General features: G+C 38.9%; 1 protein-coding gene across 1 annotated transcript in view; it reads right to left on the reverse strand.

The window, feature by feature from the left end:
- Wnt2 (Wnt oncogene analog 2) overlaps positions 1-12,657 on the reverse strand; it is a 97,053-nt gene extending 84,396 nt beyond the window's left edge. Inside the window, exons 1-2 of the mRNA XM_019058231.2 lie at positions 12,369-12,657; positions 9,217-10,130 (exon numbers count right to left, since the gene is read on the reverse strand). Of these exons, the coding sequence (XP_018913776.2) occupies positions 9,217-9,302 (86 nt within the window). The 5' untranslated portion in view covers positions 9,303-10,130; positions 12,369-12,657. The remainder of the gene's footprint in view (positions 1-9,216; positions 10,131-12,368) is intronic.
- Positions 12,658-19,715: the final 7,058 nt, after the last annotated feature.

Raw genomic sequence — 19,715 nt, forward strand, 5'->3', positions numbered from 1 at the left:
TTTGGAGGCGAGTCCCTTGCCAAATCTTCCGTAAAGAAAACGGAGCATTACATTGGACCATAGGAAATTGATCGATTCGTCCACACTTTTACAGCAGCGTAAGGTGCAGCTGAAACGTTTTGTTAATTATCGGTTTGGTTTTAAAGGGTTCCGACGATTATTGACGGACGTCGACCCTGTTGCCGAATGGAACGATTTAAAGAAGAAGCAAGAAACCATTATAACCCTTGCTCATAAACTTTATGTTACTTTCAATGAAGCGGATTTTCTCGCAAAGTAGGGAAAAGCTCAGAGTGAGGAAATTGAAGATGAAAATTTTGAATTTAGTACCTTTAAATTATTCACGTAAAATTTAAAATATGAAATCTAGGACTTACTATTTTACATAGAATCCGTTTAAAATAGAAAAGGGTTTTGGGATCCGGTACAATTGGTTATAAACTATTGATCTTAAAATTTTGGAATTTGTTTAAAATGAACTTTTCAGCTTCAGTAAAACAGGTCAATTTTATGATTATCGAATAATAACTTTGTTTGTTCCATAAATTGAATACATCATGTGGAATGTCCAACAAAAAAAAATCTGCTCTTTGAAGCATGTACATTCCAAAATGAATTTATTTTTTGAAAATGACAAACTCGCAAACTTTCACGTTTGGTTTTCATCCGTGAAATCGAAATTGGAGTGTTTCATCACATCTCAGAGATGTAAAGTATTTTTTTTTTTTTCCCCAACGCATTTTTCCGAAAAAAAGAAAGGAAAAACAAGCATTTTTTTAAAATCTGTGAGGCTTTCCAAGCGTTAATTCCTCATCCACCCGCGTTTTGTGATGAGAATATGTAAAATTTATCCACGTCTTTAATTTTCTATATGAGAGTTTTCAACTTATGAGGCAGGTCCTTCATAGAAAGGAATATAACGCGCACAACCCGGCAGTACCGCTGGAAGCTCCCTCTGACGTATAACGTTTAATTAATACAGACGAATGTTAAAAGCTGCCCTCGTGGGCGTTTTGAGCCTACAGAAAACGACATGAGTGACTAAGAAACCCAGAAAGAGCACCGTGTCAGGACTTCTTACATCGATGTCTCTGGTAAGGCACTCATAAGTGCCCTAAAGTAAGAGGAGGGAAAACACGTATAAATTACATGGTTAGGACAAATGGATTCAGACAATTTAAGGGATCATTTAGTTACTCTGGTCACTGATCAATATCTTCGACCTTTAACTTGAACACCCGGCAGGATTCAACCCTAACATACTTGTGGCCCCAACTGCATGTCCATTTCATGCGAGATCATACACAATACACATATGCACATGCTCATGTTTTATTAGTACAGCACTTAAATATTATTAATTATATCCTTCTATCTCTTCCTCTCTCTTACCAAAAATTACTATGTATATTCTTCTATCTCTTTCTTCTTTCTTACTAATAATTGTCGAATATTTTCTCAAGAAATATTAATGTACATAAAATTTGTGAATCATGAAGCTCGACAATTTTTTTTCTATTTAGCTTAAATGACCCGATAGACACTCTACTTAAAGAATCTGAAACGTTTTTGCTTGTGACTCGTCAAAAAATTCAAACTCGTTCTGCCGCACCGTGAAGGACGCACTATCTCAAGCTTATTTTAGAAACAACATGTGTGTTAGAAGATTACCTGTCCATATAGGTGCGAATATGAATGAACCTACAGTAGTAGTTCCGAACTGCAAAATTGAGTCCAATTGTTTCTAATTTTAAATCACAATCACACAAATGATGGCTGAATGTATGAAAAGTGGGTCAATCTGAAAAATCTAGGTCATAGGGAGAAAATCTGGATTCAAGTGTATTATTTACACGGCCATACCAAAGTTAGTTTACTGCAGCTATAACGCTCTTATCAAGCAAGGAAATGATACCAGAAGAATCCTCTCTCTCGAGGCAAAATATTTTCATAGAAATATAGCTGAAAAACTATCTTAGATCAGACAATAATTTAGAAGAGGAAAGGAGAGAAACCGCAAAAAACGGAAATAACGGATTAAGGAACGTTAGGGTGACCGTAATAAAATCGCTATCTCGAAGCTCATAATTTCTGCAATAAACGCACTTGACTATGGGAACATTTATTGAATTACGGTACGGCTGAAAGCCTATGGGACAAAGGAGCTTCCATTGATAGGTAGAGCAAAGGGTTTATTGGCGTTTTTATGGTCAAGATGAATTTTATAACGATAAAATTGAGTGTTTAAAGTTTGGACGTAGAGTGTGTACACTGCGTTTCTCCTGACTTAATAGTCTTAAGATCTGGCTACGGTATTCAGGTGTGAAAGCACGTAACTGAATTTTGACGTTGCGTAATTTCTGATTTCAAATAGAACGAATTAATCTAGTTGCATCCAATTTTAAAACTTGGAGAGCGAAGTTAGTTAGTCCTGGTGGTCATTTGTCATTGACGGTTGATACGCTTCAGCATGGTCCACTGATGTTTTTGGCAAAAAAATATCACTACCATTATTTTTATTATAGTTAATTCATGGTCATCGAAGGTTTCAATTCACCAGTATGAAAAATGAATCAGTTTTTGAACAGGAATTGTTTTGTTTAGTGAACCACGTTGATTAAACGAACTATTTTTGGCACGTGTCAAGCAGTGGTTTCAAAGAAACGCTTTAGTTGGTATTTCATTTTCTCAACAAGTAGAAAAATATTAAACGGTAGTTGAAATGCTCATCAGAACTATACTTGTACCCGCGCTTTATTCGCGTCAAATTTAAAAAAAATGTCCTATCATTGTATTTCCTTTATCAGCATTATAATCAAATTCTCTCCTTTCGTTTTTTCTGAGTTTGTTCTTTCGACAAGAGATCCGGAATATAAGAAAAGTTATAATGGCGCATGGTGCACCTATTTTAATGTTGTATGATCAATTCAATGGATGAACTATTTATGGCGAGTAAATTGACTTTGACTTTAAGAACGATTAGTTGAGAAAAAATTTGTATTGAAAAATAATAAGTGACCACAAGGAAGAGGGAGGGGGAAAAAGAGGAAAACGAAAAAGATAGGAAGAAAAAGGGGAATCAACTGCTTTGCAAAAAACTATACCGCATTTAAAGACCACTTGCAAAAAAAAATCAACCGTTGTTAACAAAGTTTGATCTCTGCAGTCGGCTACGTATTATTATTATTTTTTTTTTTTTTTAAAAAAAGGAGGACGGTTTTAGCTGAAACGTGTATTTTGGTCCAATCTGACAACGAGGCAATAGTTACACGACGAATCGCCATTGATATCTGTTTACCCACTCATGCTTGGGAGCAAAAATTTATCGCCACGACCAATTATAAATAATGTGCGTAAATCTCTAGAACGGCCAGACCCGCAATAAAAGATTCAATTTGACGCCGTGCTAATCCTCGATAAATTACTAAATGACGATCAACTGTCAAATTTTTATTGGTCTCGAATCGCTCATTTTTTTGCTCGGATGTTTGGCTGTGACAATGTCTCGGGCGTGACAGTAACTGGGTCGCACAGGAGGGCAAAATTCACTTATTTTTGGTTGCTACGGTATCAGGCATATGATTTTCTTTTCTCAAGACCAAGAAGAATTGAAAAAGGTACCGGCTGAAACGCAGGACATTCTTAAAATTTTTGGGAATCTAGTTGCACTGAGTTGGGACGGATGCTTTTGCAAGTTAAGTTGCTCTACAGGGTGATCCACGCGGTTAAACGGCCAGACTGCAGGAGCGTGTTTTATGGGCCAAAATAAGACTTTTTTGTTGTATAAAGTTTTTTTTCCCAGAAGTGCCACCACTCAAAACTATACGGCCACCCCAAAATTTCGGAAAGTGAATAGTTTTTCCTGAATTTTGGCGACGGTTTTCAAACCAAATCTCATGAAAATGTGCACTATCCTGTGCTTTTAAGCCCTGAATTCATAAATCAGCTAAAACAATATCGATATCTCAAGTTTAAAGAAGAGATTTGGGGGTGTTTCGGCTCCTGCAGTCTGGACGTTTAACTCTGGATAACCCTGTATAGTATTCAGCACATTAGACTCTAGATCAATAGGATGGGGCTTGGATCTCTTGGTCTCCTTGAGAATGGGCCATGGTAATGGTTCGGGTTGAACTAAAATGCCTGAAACGTGATCGGAAAAAATCTCCTGTCATCTGCAGACATTTTCGGATTGTTATTCGATAGATATGGCATGTTTTGTAACGAACTGAGCCTATAATTACAATAGAAGAAGTACAGTTTTCGAGGAAAAAGAACATAAGAGCCCATTTTTTTTTTTTTTTTTCATGTAAGTCTTCTCTATTGTCTTCCCTATAATTTCATTCATGTGTTTAAATCAATAATTCGAAGTTACTATTTCTTTTATCTAATAGCCACGTTTCAATACTATACAGTGCCCCATATTTAGCTCTGAGTAATAATAGAATACGCAATCTCCTTCTCGTTTGAGTTCAACGCGTTGCGATCCACTGTGCGATTTTTTATTAAGGCAGCCTACCGCCAAACGGACGAGAAAGGTGCTGATATTGAAGATCCGAGGCTAGCCATCGTATAATTGAGTGTTTAATTTAATCAAATGACCCGACTTAGGGGATAAAATACCAAGATAGAATTTTACTGCAAGATTGATGTACAAAGCAATAAAAATATGGATTCTTTGTCAAAATTTCTGAACTACAAAGAGGGACAAATTGTAACATGCAAATGACGGGTGGATTTTATTCGCCGTGAAGTTGAATTAATGGAAGGCTTTGGGGTAAAGTCTCATAGTCAGTCAGGTTCCCAAATAGTGGATGAAATGCATACTTTTCAATTTGCTTTGTTGCAAGTTTCCCTATTATACTTCATCTTTAAAATGGTAACCCACGGAATTTTCGCTCTCACAAACTGTTTTTTGATTTTTCTTTCGTATCCTCTAATATATTTGAACAAGACGTTTGAGTTATGTTTGCGCACAATTGCAGAAAAATGAAGAGAAATTCTTAAACGTGAGGATAATTAACTGAAAAAGTAATCGAGTAAATTGCAATTTTGTCAATGCTGACATTTCTTCTGCTTAAGAATTAGGTATAGCTTCAAATTTTAACCGAAGTCTCATGTTTCCAGAAGGAATAATATTTATTACCAAAATACTTTTCCAGAAGTTTTTTTCAGGGTTTCCTCTTACTAAGTATTCTATTTATTTAGTTTCTAATTTAAAGCAAGGTGAAAGTTGCACAGTCTTAGAAACGTGAAAACACACTTTGTTTCTTCCTGTCAAGTTGGATTTAATTAAAATATGGATGTTTGAAACAGAGCCAGAGATGCGTACCTGTACATTTCACGTATGAAATCAAAATATTCATACGAGAAATATTTTTCTTTATCCTTTTACTGGCCATGACTCATAGTATTCTCCCGCACCGGAAGCACGCCGATATTTTCACGAGTAAATACTCAGAATTTTTGATGAAATAAAAGACCACCACTAAAAAATAAGACCTCCAACACGTCTTATCGACCTGCAGCAGGTTGTTTGCAACCACGAATTAGTACCGATGACAGTGGCTGATCTATACGTCGGTAAATAGGCATCAATAATTACCATACCGACGGCAATAAACTCATTTTTGAATCGTGAGCCCAATTTTAAGCCCGACCACACAAAATTTGCGCGTGGTGAAGACAATAGCATCATAACTTCTGCTTCAGCTCCCAATCTTCTGTATGATAATTAAAAAGAGCCCGACCGTATATCCCTCCTCTTAGCTGCAGTATGTCCTCTCGCTCCGCGCGGCCGTTAAAATGTCGAATTTATGCAAATGTGCGGTCGTGAAGGAACGCATGTCTGTAATTATGCATGATTTCTTGAATCGGGCGAAAATAAAATAAATAAAAGAAAAATTGCGCGAATTAATTGGACACGAATTTTAATTGGAGCTGTAAGCAGTCTTCGGCGCAATAAATCAGTAGCGATTGGGGTTGGGTGGAAAGTGATTTTTGCAATAACTGAGCAGCCATGTGAACTGAAAGTATCATGCACGTAAATATACCTCCAAAGCAAAGTCCTTCCAGCAACAAGGCCCTACACTGCTACACTTCAGACTGATTGTAAAAAACATCATACTCGTGAAGTAAAGCGATTTTTTTCTTTCGGATACGTCCGGATGCCACATCGCAGCGAAAATCGTTGGTCCAATTATTAGGAGGAGAGGTATATCTATAGCTTTTCGAACACCAACAAAATTCTGAGTCAAAAATAAGAAAACTTCTGATAAATTTACTATACCGAACGAGACCTGATGGTAGCAACGACTACTAAAATGAGTTTAAGAAATTGGAAATTTCAAAGAGGAAAAGTCTGAGGAAAACTGTTAGAATATATGATATTGACATATTTCTGCCTAACGGAACCATGTGCGTTAGGACATGAGCCCTGACGCCCATACGAATACATGAAGAACAGGGCTTACATCATAATCCACATAGTTCCGTGTGGCAGAAATACGTCCAATTAGGAAACCCTTTTCGTTCTTTTTTATGTGAAAATGTCGCCTTAGACTAATACCTACTATACTTTTTCAATCACGAATGATACACATTTGATTATGTAGTATTTAATAACCAGTAACGGAGGAAATCCTAAAAATGTACGTTACACTCCCGTTCACCCTTCCTCACCTAGTAAAAATCACTAATGAACTTCAGTTTTTAACATCCTATTGTTTATTTGTGAATGAATTTAAGGGAAAAAAACGAAAGAGAAAACCAAAGGCAACATAAGTGGTTCGAACATTTGTAATCATAAAATTAAAAAACGTAAAGGATTTTCATGAAACTTTTCCCCAAAAAAATGAATCGCAAAGATCTAGATCTAACTTTTCTATCCTTTCGTTAAAGTCTCTCAAGTTATAGGAGAAGACTACTAAATATTGTCTCATTTTTTCTTCTTTTTTCATAAAAAAAAGGAAGAATCAAAAACACTAAAATGAAATAAAGAAGAAAAGCAAAAGATAAAAAGAGCCCCTCTGCAAATAGGAAAACATACAGCATCAAGCTTTACATAGCCATGGACAACCTCCCTTCCCAGTAACGCAGCCGTAACGCGAAGAGCGTTACATGTTTTATAATAAACAGCCCCTCGCCAATCGATAGGGCTTTTTCTTAGAAGTTTTAGAATTTGAACTCTCTTCTCCTGCGGGCCGATTATTGAAATTGATAGACAAAGTTATAGACAAAGAGGAAAAGAGGAATTTGAAGGAACCCTATTGGAGGAAGTGAGTGGTTGCAATGGACAAAGGAGGAAAGGACTAACTAACGGCAACCCACGAGAGACCCTTTAGGTAGTCCATCATTTACCCCCTTACCCTATAGGAACCATCGCCATTTCAACCAATAGGATCGCTCCATACTCCCTATGTCTCCTTTGTCTACAATTGCTTAGCTTTGTCTATCAATTTCAATAATCGGGCCGCCGTGCGGAACGAAAATCAGAATTTTCATTCCAACGTGGCAGCCCGATTTAGCGTGGTTAAATCTACCTTGATTCATACGCCCGCGCGCTAAAGATTGTACTGCTGCTGCTGTTTTTGTCTTGTACCAACCGTCGGATTCTCCTCCTCAATGAAGATGCAGATCACGTAGGTACACAGCGGCAGTTGCTGAGAGTAAACCTCAAAGATTTTAATCGGAAAGTTGAGGATGCCGAGCGAACCGAGGCTGTGTCGATTCTTTCAGCCCTCTTGACCCGAAATCCACGCACCAAAGTGCAATCCTTGTGAGCTCGCAATCGAAAATCCGTTTCTCCGGTGTCAGAAAATTTCAAAGCCTAAAAAATTTCTTCCTGATTTAGAGATGGCAAACACGATTATACACAATTTAGACCGAGTTCGATATATTATAAAGATACCAAGTCTCATTCTAGCAAAAAGTTATCAAAGGAAGTTTCGAATTCAACTAGTCGTAAATTTTACCTTGTCAAAAATTTTAAGTCAAGTAAAAATATTTAGAACGTGCAAATTGAAGTAAAAACATTTTGGACGTTAAAATGACCGAGGAATTTTGTTCTCAACATTGAGTCATATGGTGAAATAACTTGTCAAAACTCTTTTCCTTGCTTTAGACTTAATGCGGCTTGGTGTGTTTTCGATTAAAGCGGTTCATTTCTCAATCAGAGGAAAAATATATCTAGATGCGATTTTTTTAACTTGTTTTGACGTAGAAAGATTTTGACACTACTTAATGACAAAAGAAATTGCAAATTCAAATATGTGAAAACATGCTTTACCTACGAAACAAGTATCGCATTGCGGGAATTGATTGTTGTATCGAATTAGATACTTTTTTCATGCAGCCAAATCCCGTACTTATTTAAATATAAAATATTTCCTCAGATTCACGCAAGGAGTTTTCGTCATTTCTTCAGCCTGAGAATCAAACTTTGCGGAGTGTTCAGCCTTATCGATGTGATATATCGTACCCCAGTTCGACCACAGCGGGAGTTTAGGACGGACCACCTTGAAAGGACTTTGATCCTGTGCCCCGAATTTGCCGGTTTAAGAAACTTCTTTTGCATTTTCGGTACAAATCTTATTATTTAAAATAAAACTTCCCTCAAGGAAAGCGGCCACTGCACTCAGTCTCAGAAGATTTTTAGAAAATCTGTAGCTCAACGTTAAATTCATTAGCCACCATGAGGCATACACTGAGAAAGAATCGGTTACATTAAACGCTGAAACCTTATTACGGTGCAGTTAATTGCGGAGTTTGGTGTGAGGAATACCTAATTTCGGTTAGTTGAGCCAAAGTTCGGTTTTTGAGACTGGACACTTTAGATACCTGCGCTGAAAAACTTAAACGTTCAATATAAACCAACTTTTTTTCTCAGCGCAGCTTAGAAATGTAACTATTCCCGCAAAGGATAATGGTACCCTTAAAAGTAGCATTTGCCTTGTCGAGCTTTATAATGGTTAGCCCATTGCGAGGTCTCAAAAATAATTTGTCTCTGATCATATAATATCTAAGGGGCAGATCCTAAATTACCTAACGCAATTTTCCGGCATTTTTGACCGCCACCCCTTGTTACGCTTTGGTGACGTAGGTCCCCATCCTTTGACACATAAAAACAAAATGGCGTAACGCTCTCCTCGACCCCCTCCCCCTAGAGCGTTACGTAATTTAAGGACGGCCCCTAAAGAGGAAAAAGGAAATGAAACTTACCTCAAACAAGAGGAGAGCCGAAGAAAATTGGTTGCGATAGAACAGAGCAAAGTAATCCGTATGAAAGCTGAACTAGCTGAAAGCATAATGTCACGAACTCACATGATGTGGAGGAGGCGACAAGAGAAATTGGAAGGAAACGCAAATGCCCCTAACGCGGGACCGAAGCCGGCATGATGGATGCGGTCCGTGATCAGATCTAAGATCCCAATCCGTATCTTGGATTCACGATCAGCGATTCGGTCGAACACTTAGCACAGCCATGAATCTTGGGCATCGACACTTGGTGAAAAGAGCCGGTGGTCCGCCCCGAGTCCGCGCGGTGTTATGACAAGGCGCATGGTGTTATGACAATGGCGTAATTTATGGGGATCGGAGACACTCCGCGGTGTTCGCGCATGGTTTTGGGTCCGGATCGCGGAAACGCGCACTTGCTGAGGCGGAAGTGGCGCACACCTCACTTCCGGCTCCGACACTCCACTCCGTTCATGACGAGTCGGGGCGAGATCTCGTGCTTTTGCTGTTACGTGCGCTGTCTGGCGGCTGTTGATCTAACTTCCGAGGATGAAGCTTCAAGTTCAGACTTTTGTCCAGAAAAATGTCCGACGGAAAATCCGAGAGTTTTGTGGCAACTTTCGCAAAATTTTTGAAATGACTAAAAAGTTTTATCGCTTTTGAGTATTTCTTTACACTTATCAAATTCAGGAACTAGTTATGGTTTCAATTAGCTAAATTCGCTTTCTGAGTTTATGATCCCTTGAAGTTGTAATTTTCTCAGAGTTTGAGAGAAATGTCTCATCCGCATTCTTGAATTTTCGCACTATCGCACTGAATTTACCAAGGAAGTAGGCAGTGAAGGCATGTTCTAGTTTTAATCTTGTCATTCACACAATCCAAAAACCGACGAAAATATCCTGAAAATAGCAAATAAATGGACGTCTTAGGATATCACGAGGCTGGCATTTCGAGACGCTCCTCAAAAGCTCCTCAATTTGAAATCGCCTGGAGTGTCCTTTTACATGTTTTTGGGTTGATCGCAATCTGCCTAAAATGATTATTTTTTTTTTTATCTAACTATTTTCTTTTCTACTTCCTTCTCTAATTAGGATCTACTTTTACGACACATTTCGAAACTGCGTAGTTTCATTTGAGCATAGCGAGATTCACTATGGCAGATTGCGATCAGAGCGGAAAACGGGATACGCCTGTGATATATTCATTAGATCCCTGTTGGATGTGATTTCAAGCAAATTTTCGGGTGAATGAGGTTCGGAAAATTTCTTAAAATCTCGTCTGTTGCAGCTGAAAAATGGTTTTGTGATGCATTATGATTCGTGTAATGATATTTCTACGCGAATTTTATGATTTCATGACTGGCCTACCAATCAATTTAGCCACAAGATGATTCATGAAATCGTTTAACTACATAAAAATTGGCATAAACCAGAGTTTGAGAATTCTATTTACTTGAGTCATTAAAAAAATATCGAGATTCATTATTTTGGATAACTACTGCGAGGTTTTAGGAAATCTTGGCGGATTTTATTTTATCGTCAGAACTAGACAATTACGCAGATTTATAACATAATTTTTCGCCAACGAATATTACCTATAAAAACTGACATCACATTAAATATTAGCATTCCACTTTTAATGGTTCTTTTAAAATGGATTTTTGATGCCTTGCAAAAGACTCAGAAAATATTGATGAAGGACCTCATAATTATTATTGTTTATTTTTTTGGAGAAAGGAAGACGAGGATTTTTCCATCTTATATTTTTATACTTTTTTTTACCATCCTGGCGGAATCTTCCGATAGTTTTATTTAGTGGGGATTCTTACCAATATCACGAATTAAGTTTTTTTGTACAGATTTATAGCTTTCATGGCAGTGATGCCTCACATATTTTTTTAATTGGAGAAGCGAAATAATTGACGCTTATCAACGTAACGAAAATTTATTTGTTCCTAAAACTATTGATTATGTATCCCTCGCTAAAAGTGTATATTTTAATTAGAAATACACCGTACACCGTTACCACAATTTACTCATAATTAAAATTGCAATGTCCATTTTGATTGGGTTGAAAAAGATAGTAACACATTTAAGTCTTTCAAATATTTGAATCTTAGAAAGGATGTTTTTAGTTTTACTTTAAATCTTGGGTTTAAGTATCAAACTTATGACACCTTTTTAACATTATCATGGGGTTTCGGTCTCAGTTTCGAAGGGGTCTGAATTGCTTGGGTACGAAGAAGTGAAGAAGAGGAAGAAAAAGAAAATGAAAACTGGAAAATTCATGGAAATATTTCCGAATTTACTCTATGGAAACCTTTAAGATGTCTTTGAAAGATAAAAAAGATCTAATACATCATAACGAGAGAATACAATGCGTTAGGGAGTAATATTGCACAAATTGCGCTCATTACATGATTTCCATTTAAAATGAATTTGAAAAAAAAAATTCCGGCGGGTAATTTAAGCACAATTGAACATTACTGAGAAGTAGTAGGGCGCATGATTAGATTATTTTAATTTTGGAGATAGGTACTCCTAATGGAATTATCCGGATTGATATTGATGAAAGAAAATTTTAAAACATTATGGAGGTAAAAATTTACAGAATTATATTTTTCTCAAGGACAAAAATCCTTCTTTCGTTGAAATGGGGATGCATTATCAGAAGGAAAAACTTAGTCAAGCACCGTGTCATTGCTTCTCAAACTTTATTTTGAGGAAAGTTAGAATGATATAAATGAGGATTGCCGAAAAGCAAACTTTGGGTTAGAATTTATAAATTTCTAGAATTTTATCCTGTAAAGCTATGTTCTAATGCGTTGAAAGTCCTGATAAGCATTGAATACCTAGAGTATCAGTTCAATATTTTAAATTATACAGACTAGTTTCATTGATTCGCGTGAATCTGATTGAGTAGCACTATATTTTGTCATTAAGAGGAAATGTTTAAATGGAAAACAAAGTTTCTCAGTATCGCAACAAAAATAAATGATTATTGCATTTCGACGATCTTACAACATTATTTATCTAGTAGTTTCACGAGTATTTTAATAAACTATGTTTTATTTAATTATGTTTTTATTTATAATAAATAGACAATGGTTCGACAGCATGTACAGTTGGTACACTAACCAGGAGGTAAACAAGTCCCGTTTCAGTGGCGGACGATCATTTTGACACTTCGGCCGCGGGTCATTTCCCGCAAGACAACGCGGGTTACGGCGACGAGATGAGCGGAGCCCGATCTCACGTCAAAAACTGCAAAAAACGCGATACGTTCCGGTGTTTATTACGCGAAAAGGGTTGAGACGGGAGCGGCGCGTCAAAGACTCGTAAAAACGAAAACACACGCTAAAAGAGACGGACAGACGTAAGCTAAAAGAAAAGAGCCGACACAACGTCCGAAGATGACTGAATCATTAAAAGGTAACTGCTTACCTGTGGTAGTGCGGTGGGCACCCCGGCCCCCGACCCCTGTCCTTACGCACAGTGGACCCAATCGCGGAGCCCACCAGAACGCAACTCCAGTCCAACCCAGTTTAGTCGTACAATCAAGTTTTTTCTTGAACCCTTCAAGGAAGGGTTCAATTTGTCGCATTATTTTAATAAAATTGGACAGCGTTCAGCCCCTCTGCTTCCATCCAAATTTCCTTACCCTAGTTTTTTGTCCCCCGTGCGTTTCAGTTCAGTAACAGTCGCACCGTTCGCTTTAAAGTCACGCTAGGTTTGTTGTTACGATTATAAAAATTTCATAATATGTGTATTTGCCACTGCTTTTGTGTGTGTGCTGGACACTAAAGGTTCCACGGTGCTTAATGTGGTTGTGCGGCATACGACTTTAAATGAGGATAACTTTAACATTTTAACAATCTGAAAGCAATATCGCGAAAAAATCGTGTCATAACATTAAGTGTGCGCACTTCTCTTTGGAGACTTAAACGCAAGGATAGAAAAGTTACTAACTTTCTTTTTTCGTTGAATGCCTTGTATTGTTAAGAACTCGATGATGACCCTACATTTTAAGGAATCTCATAACGTGTTTACGAATTTTCTTGTGCTATTTGCAACTATGTGCATTAAGACATGAGCCCTGAGACCCATAATAATATATACATAACAGGGCTCACGTCAAAATGCACATGTTTCCGTTTCAGAAATACGTCCATTTCTGCACTTCCATCATCGATCTGTTCATTCAAACGACAGAACAAACTGACACCAAAAACTGAAAAATTGTTGATATGGATCTAAATCCTTTTCAGCTATGATGATGTCAGAATGAGTTGAAATAATTGTGAGGAGCGGGACTTGCAATTTGCTTCTATTCGCGTAAGAGTGGAAAATGTTGATTTTTGATTGTGGGAGTAAAACTAGAATCGGGACACAGAGCTAGTTGAGAGGCCTGGAAATACGATGCTGAGATCGGAGAAGGGCGTAAGGCGCAGGGGTCACAGGTCTCAGTGTCGAGGGGCCACTCGACTTTATTAGCGGTGGCCACTCCAAGCCGCAGCCGCAACCGCGGAGCAGCACCTCCCGAAAACTCGAGCGCGAACTTTAAACCCCCCTAGATCTCCCTAGACTTTCCTAGACACCCTAGACCTCCCTATACCCTAGACCTTCCTAGACCCGCTAGACCTCCCTAGACTCGCTGGACCTCCCTAGACCCCCTAGACCTCCCCACACTGAGAAAAAACTATGGCTTATAAACCTATTAGTGGTAAATATGGAACACCACTAATAGTAGTACCTCTACATATAATAATAGCACATATACCTTAGTTATGGTCTCTGTACCTTAATTAGGTACAGAGACCTTAGTATGGTTCACAGACCGAGAATCATTAGTTTATTTACGACTATTATAGGTGTTCCATATTTACCTCTAATAGGTTTATAAACCATAGTTTTTTTCTCAGTGAGACCCCTTACAGCTCCCTAGACCCCCTTAGATCCCCCTAAACCTCCCTAGACCCCCCCCCCTTGAAATCCCTAGATACCCCTAGATACATACATATCAAGCCGCTAACTCAGCGCACTAGAGCGCTCTGCGACTCCAAATCGCCATCGGAATCGATCCTCCCACAAATCATCGGGCAGATTACACCGTCTGGTGCCTGGTTTTGATATCGTGCACAATATCTTTCTCAACTCCCATTATCTCACGCACTCGTTCATTACGAACGCGCTCTCTCCGCGAGATCCCTGCAGACCTTCGCCAAAAGTTCATTTCAGTTGCCCGTAAAATATCCTCAGATCTTATCCTCAATTGCCAGACCTCACTACCGTACGTAATGTCTCTTCACGATGACGCTGTAAATTCTCCGTTTATTTTCCTTCGAGATTCTCTGATCCCAGAGAACCCCGTTTAACATCGCGATGGCTTACCCCTAGATACCCCTAAAAATACCCTAAACCCCCTTAGACGCCTCTGGACGAGGTGTCTTCCTGCGACGTTTGACGACTGAAAGAACGTTTCGAGAAGCTGGGTTTGAGGGTCCAGCTGGACGAGGGAAAGAGCTCATTGCGCGGAGGAGAGGGCGGGGGACGGGAGGCGGGGCGCGGGAGATCTTCTTCCTACCGCAGGACGGAGGACTTGTGGTGAGCCTCGGAGCCGCGGCGGAGCGGGCCGCCAAAAGCCCAGCGCAGCCTCCTCGGAGCCGGGCCCGGCTGCGAAGCAGTGCGGACCGCGGAGGAACCTCCAACGGCAACGGCAACGGGCCACGGACCCGTGCCTTTTATAATACTCGAAACACGTACAATAAATAGCTCGGCGACCCTATTTCTCCATCGCATGCGCATGTGTGTACGCTTAAAACAGAATCCGTATTGGAGAGCGTCTCCCATTGAGGTGCAAACGCCTAATCTCGGATTATGAGCCCTCGGCCCCTTTGTTGCCGCCGGTGTTTGGCCGGCTCTCGCCACGAAATGCGTTTCCGAACGTCTTAATCTCGAGATTTGTGTTCGCGAGGTGTTTTGATCCCGGCGGGCGGCCCGCGCTCGAGTTTTCGGGAGGTGCTGCTCCGCGGTTGCGGCTGCGGCTTGGAGTGGCCGCCGCTAATAAAGTCGAGTGGCCCCTCGACACTGAGACCCGTGACCCCTGCGCCTTACGCCCTCCTCCGATCTCAGCATCGTATTTCCAGGCCTCTTAACTAGCTCCGTGTCCCGATTCTAGTTTTACTCCCACAATCAAAAATCAACATTTTCCACTCTTACGCGAATAGAAGCAAATTGCAAGTCCCGCTCCTCACAATTATTTCAACTCATTCTGACATCATCATAACTGAAAAGGATTTGGATCCATATCAACAATTTTTCAGTTTTCGGTGTCAGTTTGTTCTGTCGTTTAAATGAACAGATCGATGATGGAAGTGCAGAAATGGATGTATTTCTGAAGCGGAACCATGTACATTTTGACGCACTGAAAAAAAATTCTCGGTGTTTTTACCAAGGTCCGTTGGTACCTTTACCATCTCACTTTTTTTACCAATTATTGGCAATTTTACCAAGACAGACTGGTAAGCTTACCTACAAACCGGTATTTTTACTGTTTTTTTCAGGTTAGAATACTACTTTTATTGGTAATCAATTCCCGGTAACTTCGCCATTTTATCTCGGTAATTCTACCACAACCGATAAAAAATATTGGCGTTTTTCCTGGGGTCCAGTAAAATTACCGAGAAAGTCAATAACTTTACCGAGATTTCTCGGTAAAATTACCAATTCCATAAATGGTAATTTTACCAAGAAAAAACTGGGATCAAATAGAACCCTGAATTCTTGGTAATTTTACCTTTTTCTTAGTAAATACACCGATATTTTATTTTCAGTGTAGCTGAAAAGGATTTAGATCCATATCAACAATTTTTCAGTTTTTGGTGTCAGTTCGTTCTGTCATTTGAATGAACAGATCGATGATGGAAGTGCAGAAATGGACGTGCTTCTGAAACGGAACCATGTGCATTATGACGTGAGCCCTGTTCTGTATATATTATTAAGGGTCTTAGGGCTCATGTCTTAATGCACATAGTTGCAAATAGCACAAAAAAATTCGTAAACACGTTATAAGATTCCTCAAAATGTAGGGTCATCGTCAAGTTCTTAGCAATACAAGGCCTTCAACGAAAAAAGAAAGTTGGTAACTTTTCTATCCTTGCGTTTAAGTCTCCAAAGAGAAGTGCGCATACTTAATGTTATGACACGATTTTTTCGCGATATTGCTTTCAGATTGTTAAAGTATTAGAATTATCCTCATTTAAATTCGTGTACCGCACAACCACATTAAGCTCCGTGGAACCTTTAGTGTCCAGCACACACACAAAAGCGGTGGCAAATACACATATTATGAAATTTTGTAATAATAACAACATACCTAACAAATAAAAAAAGATAAATGCAGAGACCCTTTCATTCTGTAAATGGTCGATGATGTATGGGAGCTTTATGCTGAGAAGCGGATGTAGAGGTGAAAGGGAAAGGAAGTAATCGGCTGCTTTGATTTCTCAACCAAGGGTCTGGGGGGAGAAGGGCTCTGCATGTTCATCTAATAAACTCACTCAATAGAAACATGTGACATGCATGATAAAAATAATTGAAAGAAAACCCATCTCGCTCGTCGGAGATGATATCAAATTTCGCGTATGAAAATATTTTTAATTCGATTCATTATAATGCAAATTAAAGTCGAATCGGTTGCCGAAACTATAAAGAATGCGTAGTATGTAGGATCTCGATTGAAGCTTGCCAAATCATACAAAAAATCCTTATTTTTAAAGTGAATATTAGAATGTAACATAACTTTTTTTCTGATGGTTTACTGGCTTACATCCCAGCAAAGCCCACAGCCAAACATGTTAGGACGTGACGCATGAGTGCGTATGTAAATCTGTGCAGCCAAATATTGTCGATGCCAAATATATGTTCAATGAATTTCAATGATCTACTACCCATTGCGATTTGATAAAATTGAGGGCAGTATTAGTATCATTTGCCGTTCAGCGGAGGAAGAGCGGTCCCAAACGATCTTTTCCTATATCGAATCTAGTTTTAGCCTATATTGAAGTAATACATACTTGCGCCTCTTAAAACAATAGAAAGTGCACTATAACGACAAGAGAACTGACTTTTTGCAGTTATTGCCATCGTTTCTGAGCCCAAAAATGAATAGATTATTAACAAAATGAATTGGTCGCTTAGTGAATGACGACTAGGTAACCGATATTATTTTTAATCATCATGTATACACATAGAAAATTCTAACACAAATTTATGTATGGGTGTTATGACCTCTTTGTAATGAAATTAAGATGCCTAGAGCGATTGAGAGAGTAATTTCTCTTTTTTATTGCTTAGTTTTAGCTAAGCTCTTTTTTTTCAGGTGGGAACAATGACGCCGCAGTTTTCTTGGTTATTTTATCCTGAATTCTCTTTGTTTATTCAAAAACATGCTCCACTGGTCAAACGGATGTGTGTAACAGCTTTTCCTCGACAAAAATTTAAAGTCGCTAAAAGTGCTCACTTGACAGTAACCAACGGAATCTATTATCATAGGTCCATCAAGACACCCAGCGAGTAGATCCGGTGAACTGTGGCAACGAGAACTTGACATAAGGGCGTAACTACACTTCCCGATGAACCCTGACACTCTTAATAACGCTTTCGCGGGCTCATCTCAAATAGCAGCAACGCCCCTTTTTTCAGCCAAGTGTGAATATTATACTCCTTATGTATGAAACAAAAAAGACAAAATTGAAAAACTAACAAAATCTTGGCAAACCAAAAGTTTACAAATCGAAGTGCCTCATCCAATGAATTCGAGTTCAGCTCACCACACATACTCAAATCACGTTACCTAAGTTCAAACCGGCAATAAAGACTTCGAAAATGTCATTATGCCGATCTTACTCAAGACTCAACCATTTCCTTTGAAATTCTATCACTCAAAACAACGCCTCTCAAGTTGTGCAATGTCACTGAGTCATTTCAAATAGAGCCTGAATCTTCCTCTTATCTCCTCATCACATATTGTGCAAGGAATTTTAGCTTCCCTTCCATTTATTCTTGCTCAAATTTCGCGAATTTTATATTCTTTTTCTTTCTTAAATAATCAAAAGTCGTCCGGAGATTCAGTGAAAGTTTAGAAAGAAATTATTTAAATTTATGACTTGTGAATTGCATTGAGAATCATCTAAGAGGTACGCTTAATTAAGGAGTCTAATCGAACTATCCACAGGATGGTGTCGCCGGGAACATGTAATTACTCGAGTTTTTTAAATTTTATTTTCGAGATTGGAAACCAAAACCATCTACAAGACGGGATCAGATGTTGAGATTTGATTCATGCACCCTCTTGTCGCTCTTCTCACCCAAAAATCCACGACTGAAAAGATTCATAAGTGCAATTATTGCTGTCTCCAAGTTTTTCCTCGTTTATAGAACTAGAGATATTCAAGAGAGTTCAGGAACTTGCAACGTCGCTGGACGCTGAGACAATGGGATGTCTCGAGTGTGGAAACAGCCGACGCACAGTGGGTAGAGTCAACTAGAGAGGTCTGACACGAATTTTTTTTACAAAAACTGCGAATTTAGATGTTTATTTCGTCACATTTTAAAGTTTAAGGGGTGTTCCTGAAAGAAAATTTCACGAGGAAACCAATAAAACCACTTTTAGAACCTCAAAGTTTCGTTTAAACGGAGTTATAAGCTTTTAAAGTTTCCAAATTTTGTCCGACCTCTCATCATTGACTCGATCCACTGTGCGACGCGACGTTAGGGGGGACCCCGGGCCCCGTCACATAACAATGGGCAGACGTTCGCTTTGAGACGGCGATGCTCTTGTTCATGCGCGAATAAATTTAATGTCTCACATTTTCATACGTGCTCCAAATACAAATTTCGAGACGTATAACTCACCGGGACTTGTTTTCGGCCAAGTTGATGAAACGCGGGCCCCTTATTTTGGCAGGGGATAGAGGAATGATTATGTCGCGCTCGCACCAACTCAACCTTTTGATTCTTCGAGGGATCACATTCAAAAAGTATTCGGTTTCTTGTGAAGCTTTTGCACGCAGTGGCGAGGCGTGAATGATCGAATATCGATATTTCCCCATTTGAAACTTTGGTGAAGAATCGATTATTAAGTGTTTGTCGCGAACACCCTGTTAATCGATCCTTTTCCATGGGTTTCAATGACAGATAAATCGATATCTCGCAAAGCACGCCACGCCACTGTATTGCAGACCAATCTCGCGCGGGAGCACACTAAGGAAATAAGTTCAGTCATATCTTCGTTTCTCTTACGAAAGAACGTAACTAAATTTCAATGTTGCCCGATTTTTTTACGCAAATTTCATTTTTGCCAGAAGAATTTTGAGAATTTCTATCCGAAAATTTCACTAAATTTTCTTCTGATATCATCAGCATTTTAGATGCTTCAAAAATTCAAAAATGTTCTGGGGGAGAGTGGTGACCCGCGGACCCCCT

This window comes from Bemisia tabaci, chromosome 6 (assembly GCF_918797505.1).
Source record: "Bemisia tabaci chromosome 6, PGI_BMITA_v3".
Taxonomy (NCBI): Eukaryota; Metazoa; Arthropoda; class Insecta; order Hemiptera; family Aleyrodidae; genus Bemisia; species Bemisia tabaci.